Source organism: Hermetia illucens, chromosome 2 (assembly GCF_905115235.1).
Source record: "Hermetia illucens chromosome 2, iHerIll2.2.curated.20191125, whole genome shotgun sequence".
NCBI lineage: Eukaryota > Metazoa > Arthropoda > Insecta > Diptera > Stratiomyidae > Hermetia > Hermetia illucens.
Window position 1 is genome coordinate 110,242,997 of NC_051850.1, and position 10,020 is coordinate 110,253,016.

Genomic DNA, 10,020 nt, shown 5'->3' on the forward strand with positions numbered 1-10,020 from the left:
CGTATATCGACCGCCCTCTCTAGCGGAATCTTCAGCGGTTGTTACCTAATATTGATAACAAAAGTATACTGTCTGGACTGAAAGAGGCACCTGTGTAGTAGCCATGTATATAAATATCTACAGCCCGCCAAGAGTTAGATTGCAAAAATGAGTGCGGTCGTTGCTTATCAGCATTCCATAGCCTCCAGGACCAATATTGCCCTTTTTCATGTCGCTTAACATCAGTTGCCCTCGTTCTAGAGTGTCTCTAGTCGAATCCCGGAGCTTCTACAGCCAAATTCCGGGTATACTCGGTTTCCTGCAGGGGACTCGTCAATATATGTACATACATATGTGTATGATACATAATCGGGCCACCGGCTTCGGGAGGAATGAAGCCTGCCGTGGATGATCTCCCGAAATATCGTAATTTGGTAGAAAGGACTTTGTACTTCACATTAAGGATTTAAGCGTTTAAAATCCAGTGTAGACTCTTTGCTTTAATAGTCACCTGTTGCTTCTTGGAATCAATATACTTTTTCCAAGTAAGCCATCTGCCCAAGTGCAATTCCTGGTACTTGGCACGACTAGATTGGAGAATTTGGGTTCCATTTATATTGATTGGAGGGCAGGTTTCCCGGTGGAGCATAAATGTTATATGAGAGCAATTCAGCTCATTGAAGTTTACCTTCCAACCATTCCTCAATCCGATTTAAACGCCGCTGTACGACTTAAGACGCTAATCGAGATTTTATGTGAGTAGCCAGAAACGAGTGTCTGTAGATATGGCTATATTACTGCTAGTTGACATACTTGATGTGTAGGTACAGCAACGGTCCTAGTACGCTTCCTTGTGGTACGCCAACATTGATATTGTCGTCGCGCGTGGTAAAACCTGTGTTTCACCAGGAGAGGCTCTCGAAGAGCTTTGATACTACGAATAGCAAATTGATTAGCCAGCCTTGAGGATCCTTGTAACCAGCGATGTTTTCCAGCTCCGTAGGAAGTAACCGAACTGAATAATCCTATTGAATAACTGGACGCGATACTTTATAGCAATAGGTGGTAGCCCTTTGATCATTTGGACGGTAATGTTGTCAAGGCCAGAACCTTTCTTCGCATTGACTTCCTGCTGTCCGAGCACAGTGTTGTCAGATACTTGCCTTCCCCCCTTGCAGTTCAGTTCACGGATCACAATCATAATGCCACCTTTACGAAACCGTTCCGCAAATGTTCCCTAATTAATCATGCAAAGGATGCCATTTGAATACAAGTTTTCAATGTAGCATTTTTACACTACTTTATTCCGAATAATATGAATTTCACTAAAACTAAAGCTACTCAATTGAAAAAAAACCTATTCACAGTCGCTTTTCAATTAAATAATTTCCTCTACATTCTCACATTTGTAGATGGCATCTGGCACACATTTGCCCTTCGAAGGATCATACACAGTTGTAGAAGGGCACATGAACTCGACTCTGCTAATGATGTAGTTTCCTCCTTGGTCTCGATCTGAATAACAATAAAAGTACCTGCAATGAAAATTAAATTAATTTTAGCTGCAATAATCGTTATTAATCAATGTCTCACCTTCTACAGGTGGTATCGGCTGTGTTTGGGAACTTTCCAAACGAGGGGCACTGGTCCGGTTTGGGAGTCGTGGTTGCACTGCCATCACAAGCGATTTGCTTTAAATTTCAAGTAAGCAGAAAAAAACAACAAATGGCATGAGTGTTAAATTCATCCAAAACTTACCTGTATTCTGTTGGTGCAAACGGCAGAGATTATTCCATCATCGTCGTAGCGCATACTGCAATATGGTTTCGAAGCTGGACAGTACATTATACGTGTATCTAGTTGGCCATTATTGCAGAGGGCATACGTTTTTTCGCTGTAACAAGCGCTGGTTGAATTTTGGAAACATTCTCTGCAAGCTCTGATCAACTTGCAAGCAGGCTCGCCATTGCTCACGCAAATTTCTGGATGATTCGCACACCAATGTCCTTCTGGGCAATCAAACACATCATAGCTGTCTATAAAATAAAGCAACGTAGTCTTAGATTAAAAGAACATTTTTAAGGTTGTCTGCCCATTTCTCAGTCTTTTTACGATGCGTGACGGATTACGATTTGTTGACACTTCACGTTATTTGCAATTTGGCGGCGCTTTTCGTTTCCAGCTGCTACTTTTGAATATAATTAATTTGAATGAATTCGTTTTGAGAACTTGCAGAATGCACTATTAAAGTCTTATTGGCATAAATTGTATGATTTCCATAACATAAAATATGTACGCAGGTCGTTTATTCACGCACGGCATTTCAAATAATCTTCAAGTTTATTTAATTAGCATATGCATCTTCCTATATTTTTGTATGTTACGAAATTCATACAATTAAATGCGACTAAGAGTGCACATAGCTCCGGCTTAAATTCACTTTTTATGAATGGAAGCGACGAGACTATTGCGGATCACATTAATTATTGACACTTGACAGATTTGCACGGGTTCTCGACGTTAAAAGTTATCAGTGCGTTAAAGGCTTCCCTAGTGAGATCATAAGCCACTTTGATCACTTCAACAGCAGACTGACACTTTCGGACATCAAAATGGTTGGTAGGGCAAGTAACCTATTGTATTCAGAAGACAGGAAAATCCAAAGTAGTGTGGCTTGCTCGTTCGGCTTGAAGACCGTCACAAAGTACCACATCCACTGCGAGAAAAGTCTCTTTTTTCAGGCAGACAGTGACCATCTGTACAAATATTATATTTCTGCCATTGTAATTGTCAATTTTAGCACCTTGTTAAGGATAAGACCAGTGTGGAAGGCTGTGTAACCTCTAACTCTTTAGGCTAAACCTAGACCATCATCTTATGGTCTTCGTTTCCTGGAGGGATGTCTTACGCACTTATCGTCGCTGTTGAGAGAGAGTTTCCTGACGTTGGGAAAAAATATAACAACTATCTCCCGCAACAATCTAAGGTACGTGATAGAAGAAGGTTTTGTTTCTATGATCACTATGTGTATACTTTTCTTTGACAACAAGTATAGATGAAAGTAATATCCATAACAGAGCCTAGCTCTTTAGGCCTAACGATTAACGTTTATAGACTCTAAACTCCTCTTAACACAACTTTTACATTTATGTAAATTCTCCAAATGCCGGAATGAAAATTATTGTACGGCCAGGATACCTGGTACTACCTAATTTCCCTGTATAGGAGACCATAGGGTACTGTCTTTGTTCTCATGATCTGCCGGTAATGTTCGAGAAATTCTTCTCCAATTGTCTGAATCAAAGACATTTGGAGCATATTTTTAATGGCGACTTTTCATATGCAACTTCACTAACAGCGAATGCTTTCCTACCTGTTACTGTGAATATAATAACGGTCGCAGTTTGTGGCCGCCATATGTTCTCCTTAGGCTCTACATATTGGTATCCTGCCGTAAGCGTGTAGCCAACTAGCGAGATAGTTATACGTCTGCGAATATGTGCTGCCATATGGAACGATGTAGATCTCACCCACATCAAGCGGCAAGGCACATTTATACCCATATAATTAACTCTCGAGTGGGGTTGTTGGTAATCTCTACCCCGTGGCTATTTCCATATTTCAAACGTGTCTGGTGCTCGCATTGGGAAAAAATCCTCGCTAACTTGCTAGGGCATATTACGCGGCAGCGCAGACTGACAAAAATCGGATCTACAATTGAGCCCATCCCTCCTTTCCGACAGGTGATTACGTTCAGGTTACGTAGCAGGTTTTTACGTTCAGACAACTTGTTTGGGCGTACCAGCTGTACACGTATATGTCACCTATTTTTGTTAACAGAAAACCACTAGTCTACTGACTAATGCTTTTTCTATGGCTTGATCATAGTATGTCCATATCGCCGCTCCAACAGTCGAATCTTTGGCCACACCACCGTCAAGGCTTCTGTAAGGTTCACTTATGCAGGCAATTTCAGTCTTGATTGATAAAGGGCCTGCACAAGCAAACCTTGAGCAAGTTTACATTGACTAAGGTTTATTTGAATAAACTTCATTTTATTGCATTTAACGCCTTCCTAAATTCCAGGCATTAACATTTATAGCGTCCACGTGAACCGAACCGATTAAGTCGCTGGAGCATGCCCTCGGAAGGTGTCTAGAAATTGTGTTTTTGAAGCAGCTTATCCAATTCGAAATTTTTCTATGGCCACTGGTAGTCGCAGCGTACTCACGGTAGATTCTTCCAACTTAAATTGTTGTTTAAGGCAGTGAAAAATCTTCACTTTCTGAACGTCATCTCAGATTTTAAGACTGAATACCCTCGTAGATCTCATGCTTTTGCGAAGACATTGTGATATTTTCGTCATGCGAGCTTTCAACTTGATTCCGAAACCCATCAGATTTTTCCAGCTCAAACATGAGGTTCCCTTTCCGGACCATTCGGATTTTCCTGACATTTTCGCCTAGGTCTCTTAGGTTGGTGTCAGCTGTTACCATTTTGGTATATCCGTGGCTTTTCTTTGGTACGCATTCCTTTCTCTTGCGATCTATTATAAGTGACACTTTTAACTCCACCATGCTGTTTACATAGTATGCTGGTCCCAAGCCCAGGTGGAGGAGGAGGGATTGAGGCAACGTACTCTGTACTATCCTCAGTAAAACAAACATAAAATGCTGAGATCAGGGTATAGTTGGAGTTAAGTATAGTTGAAGTTATTCCACTATGCTAAATCCTACCTGATCTCTCTTGGTGACAGGTGCCGCCACAGGCCGACCAAGAAAATGCATACAATGTCGTTACAAACATGACGATCGGATTGAGTCACAAGCCTTGGATACCTCGGGTCAATGCTATCAGCCAATGGAGAACTGCATTATGAAGTTGCTTCACGCATTAACGCAACCTGGATGAAGTGGCGTTCTACAACTGGTATTCTTTGTGATCGACATATCAACGAGCGTCTCAAATCTACAATTTACCACAATGTCGTCCGCCCTGTCGCTGTCTATGGTTCTGAGCGTTGGCCGACTATAAAGGACAATGAACGGCGTCTTGCGGTAATGGAGACGAAGATGTTGCGTTGGACTAGTGACGTGAGACGTTTTGATCACATCCGAAATAAGGATATCCGCGATCGTTAAGGGGTTGCACCGATCGTGGAAAAAATGGGCGAGAGGCGTCTTCGATGGTATGGTCACGCAATTCTAAAGAGCAATGCTAAAGAGAATTTACTTTCCAAGATTGGTCTGAACATCGAAGTCGATGGTAAGTGACCAAAAGGTCGGTCGAAACAACGGTGGCTTGATACGCTGGATGGGGATTTGAAAGTCTAGCGATTATACCCAGATCAAGCATTCGATAGAGCCAAATGGCGAAGCCGATCACGACGAGCCGACCCCGCTTGTGAACGGAACAAAGGCTGAAGAAAAAGAAGAAGATATTTGAGGAGTAGAACGTCCGCTTCTCAAGCTCGCTGCTGTGAGTTCAAACAGCAGTTGTAGGTCGTGTGTTTGTTTCGTTGCTGTGAACTCATCACTTGCGCAGTGTTAAGTGTGATGATAGCTAAGCTGAAGCGAAGTCTGACTGTATAGTTGCCCTATACTCTACTAAGGAGTGAACCGAAAACACTAAGCTATTAACTCCAACCAATATCGTGGTTTGGTGCATGTTGTGCTTGCCCTTGATACACAACTCAACTCAACTGTTTTTGCTGCAGTAGGAAAGGCAGTGTAAACGAATATTTTTTTGTCACACTTCCGTCACTTGTGCTCCCGGATAGTGTACTTCCAAGAGAGTGTGTACTTCGTTAGTCCGAAGCTGGTGAAAGTTCCTTCCGATTTTCTAAGAGAATCCAACTTGCCTTACTCACCGCTTTCAAGAACTCTACACAACCTCAATGACTCCCTTTCGCCGTCTAGTTCCTCACAGTGCGTTTCAAAAGTGTCTCGTTTTGAAATTTTTACAAGTCAATCGCGCTGTGAGTGCTGAAAGTTTAACCAGTCTTGATTGTTGTTACCCCAACAAGCACAATTGAGAAGTTGTCTGGTTGATAAGTTTTTACAGTTCTCGATTCCAGTAAGGAACCATTTTACGCGTTTGTCCCAAGTAATAGGGCCAGCCTGTTCAAATCCCTTTAAAAATGCACGATGCAATTGATCCTCTAGTACAAAAGGAGTCATTAGTCGCTAAGGGAATTGCACTTTACTTCCGTGAAATTCATTGAACTTTCCTTAGTCCGTTTTCCCAGAATTTCGTCTTTGTATTGCAATAGGCTCAGCTTCAATAGTCAGACTGAATTTGGTAAACTGTAGTCACTCTCATTTGGGGCTTAAGTGCCACCGATAGATACACCGTAGTTGGATTTCAATTTTTCCTCACTATAGTACTGGAGCTCCTGAATTTTCCTTTCTGGATGATCGCGCCGTAGACACTAAGTGCAGGCTTTCCACTGAAATAGAAAGTATGTCTTCTACAAATTTCCCCGTGAGGGAACATGAAGCCATGGGGAAGCCATCAGAAGCCGTTCCTTGACCGTGGTTTGATCGCTCAAAGTCGAGAGTGGATTCAAGGTGTGTGACTCCTTACCATTTGAAGGGTCAAAATCCGCAGCTCCAAAATTCCCACGTTGCTTCCTTTATGTGTGGTACTGAACCACTACAGACTAGCTCCCTGCGACGAGGTGTTGTTCGAGCGAAGCTTCTGCCGAATAGATTCATTTTCTGGTCCACGAGTTTCTTTTGAACAGATAGGGTGAGTTCGAAATCGCTTTCATCAGGCAGCAATCCGCCTGCACCGCAACTTTTCTCCTTCTCTTAACATTTATGTTCTGAGCAGCAAAGATAAGCAAACACGTGTCTATGCACAGTATTAAAAGCAAGAGCATCTACACACATTTTTATGTTAATAGGAATGCCCTTATCCGCCATCTGGGGTTGTACCTCATGAGGCCACTCTTCATAGGCCTTTCTATCTGTCTGTCTGCCTGCCTGGCAACCACATACACTTTTTTTCGGAAAATGATGCAGTTATTGAAATTTGGTTTCCAACTTGTTCATATTTTGAACCAATTGTAGCAGTTTTATTACGATATTTTTCGTATTATTAAATTTTTATATTCATTCCGGTGCAGCTTTAAACGCCCCGTCTAAAATACATCACTTTTAAGATTTTGCGTGAAACCTTATGAAAATCGAGTCGATGTCTGCCTGTCCGTTTGTATGTCTGTCACGCCCGAATTCTACGTTAAATTTAAAGGAGGGTCCATGCAACAAGGGGGTGTAATTTTGTTTATTAAATATAGTAATATGAGGTATCAAATGAAAGGTTCCGATTAGTACTTCCTGAAACCGTTAGTTTTGACATTTGTTGGAAAGGTGGGAAGTGCGGGGGGTTGAAAGTGATTATTTCTTTAATAGACCCATTCTCAGAAACTACCAGACCGAAAAACCTCAAAAAAATCAAGAGGCTGACACTATATGGTGCCTAGACTAGGAAATACCCTCCTTACCAATATCTGTTCAAATAAAGTGAATAATGGTACCCCCTTTAAGTTCATCCTAGAACCGTAGCAATGTAGACTATAGTATAGGGCATGATCCTACCCAGTCTGATGGAAATCGCGCTATCAGTGACAATATCCTTGGATATTTTCCCAAAATATATTACGTACCACGTACTAATGGACAAATACATACTCAAATCCTTTATGAAAGAAATACACAAAGCCTTCATACCTGATGCGTCCAGCTTCCGGTTTCCCGACTTGTTAGTGATTTGCTAATAAAGCCTGCGGGTAGTAAACAATATAATAAGCATATGTGTTCCGGGTTACCAGCGGTTTTTAATTTACGTACATAACTTATATATGTATGCTTTTGTGCACAGAGTAAAGTGGAAATGCGTGAAGATGGGTTACATCTCACACACACATCATCACACCATAAATTATGTGTGCATTTTCATACTGTAACGAACGAAGCGCCTAGCTTCCGGTATCCAGACTTGTTTGCTAATGACCATAGAAAGACCCAAATACCGAAGGACTCGACCGACCTTCCTGAACGGGCCATTAAAGAGGGCCGCAATTCCATGTCATGGACTTATGAAGAAATTTATTAAAATAATACCAAATTTATTTATCCAAATCAAAGTAATTTTAATCAATTTTGGAATAATTACGACTGGCGATCTGAAACGCTTTAGAAAGCATCAGTTTTCGGATGGTCAATGAACCTTACCACATGGGGCATTGGCAATTTATTAAGGGGGTCATCCCATGTGAAAGCCGTTTTTTCTTGGATTTTTTTTAAAAAAATTTTTGTGAAGAACTGGAGAGAGATGCAAATACGAATTTTCCACCATAAATGTATTGATATCTTGGGCGTAGATAATAATTTTTCCAGCCTGATCGCATGCTTCGTTAGTGAAATACAGAGCAATTTATACTCAAATCTCCAAAAAAAGGTGTTTTTCTGCTACCACACTAGAGAGCGCTGCGATCATCTTAAAGAAAAAAGTTAACGGCATTTTAACGTACAGGTTTAACTACAGTCTGCAAACTAGGATTATTAAAAAATATTAAAAACTAAATGTTTAGTGCCCCGTTAAACTTTTTTTCTAATTTTGGTGTTTTTTACAGCTTCTTCAATGAATAAAAAAAAACTACTGAATGAATCGCAATTATCCTAGTTTGCGGACCGTAGAAATATGTTCTGAATAAGTTCTGAAAATTTCAAAGAATTTCGATGGATAGATTTTGGGCTATGGTGGCAGCCGATTTTCAACAGTCCAAGTAGAATGCGATTTTTAGCCATAAAACCTTAACTGACCATTAATCTGCTATACCTAGTCCATAAACCTTAGGTTTCTTCAAAAAACAAATGTACAGCCTTGGCTTCAATTCTTGTCCTTTTAACGAAGTCATTCAAACGTCATTCGGACCGATAAATACGCGCTTTATTACCACGATCGACATAAATCTGGCATGTGACTCGTCACGTGTTTAACACTATAATGTCCGAATAACTCCGAATATCAAAAAATCATATATTCTACACTAATGTAGATATAATTGATGCCAAAAAAAATTCGATTCCGCGAATCCGACACACGGGATGACCCCTTGAAGGAATCTATGTAAATGATTACTGTGTACCAATAAATTCAGAAATTATTAAAGGTTATACCAAATGTACTTGAAATAGAATCAACAATTTTCATAACGGACGAAGACAATATAAAATATATTTTGCATGAAAATTTGCAAATATTCTATACAAACATACGTGGTACAAACTGCATTGTAAATTGATTGTAAATCAAATGATGTATTAAATACTTACTTTGCTGGAGTATGAACTTTGTTTCTGTTATGCAAACTACTCCCGACAAGTTTCCTAGGACGCCACAGTAAGCTGAGTCACTCAACACCATCAATATTTTATCCGCAAATAGAACCAAGAAACATAGTGCGACCGAATGAGGGAACTACAATTGCAAAAGAACAACTACATATTGCTGGTAGTACTCAAATTTTACACTTTGCATACACAAAACAGCCCCATTTCAGTCCAGTTTCAACTTGAATTAGAACACTCAGTATCTACAATTATTTTCGAAATTATATCCAAAATTCTAAAAATACGACGAAGCCATGGCTTTTATAACATTCTCACTCGAGCTATCTAATCTTCCTTCCATCATCTACAAAGCAAACTCATTTAAAAGATGCAATCACTCCAATAAAAACAACATAACATACACGGAAATTTGTGAAGAAGTTCAAAAAGAAGGTCATCATTTTATTGACTTTCCTATAGAGATAATTTTATGGTATACAATTTGTTTATTAGCATAGCGTAGCACTAGCATAAAAGCTTTTTTCAAATGAAAATATAATAGTACGCATTCGTCTCCTAAATAATCTGAATAATTATTGTTCAACTCAATCTTAGATGGCTTTGACTTACAGAAAAACCCTCACATTTATCCCGTATTTATAATATGTGTGAAATTATAGGCACTTGTCATTCAATGTGGCCA

General features: G+C 40.1%; 1 protein-coding gene across 1 annotated transcript; it reads right to left on the reverse strand.

Annotated features, from left to right (window-relative positions):
- Positions 1-1,264: 1,264 nt before the first annotated feature.
- LOC119649219 lies at positions 1,265-9,677 on the reverse strand. The gene is made up of 5 exons (XM_038051280.1): positions 9,528-9,677; positions 9,321-9,465; positions 1,738-2,015; positions 1,573-1,670; positions 1,265-1,514 (listed from the first exon to the last, which is right to left on the reverse strand). Exons 1-5 carry the CDS (start codon positions 9,540-9,542, stop codon positions 1,358-1,360), a joined length of 693 nt encoding a protein of 230 aa, XP_037907208.1. The 5' UTR covers positions 9,543-9,677; the 3' UTR covers positions 1,265-1,357.
- Between the last annotated feature and the right edge of the window lie 343 nt (positions 9,678-10,020).

Coding starts and splice junctions, on each gene's coding strand:
- LOC119649219 (XM_038051280.1), bottom strand. Junction 2,016..9,320: donor AAAGTTCATACTCCAGCAAA/GTAAGTATTTAA, acceptor TTTATTTTATAG/ACAGCTATGATGTGTTTGAT. Junction 1,671..1,737: donor TTTGCACCAACAGAATACAG/GTAAGTTTTGGA, acceptor TGAAATTTAAAG/CAAATCGCTTGTGATGGCAG.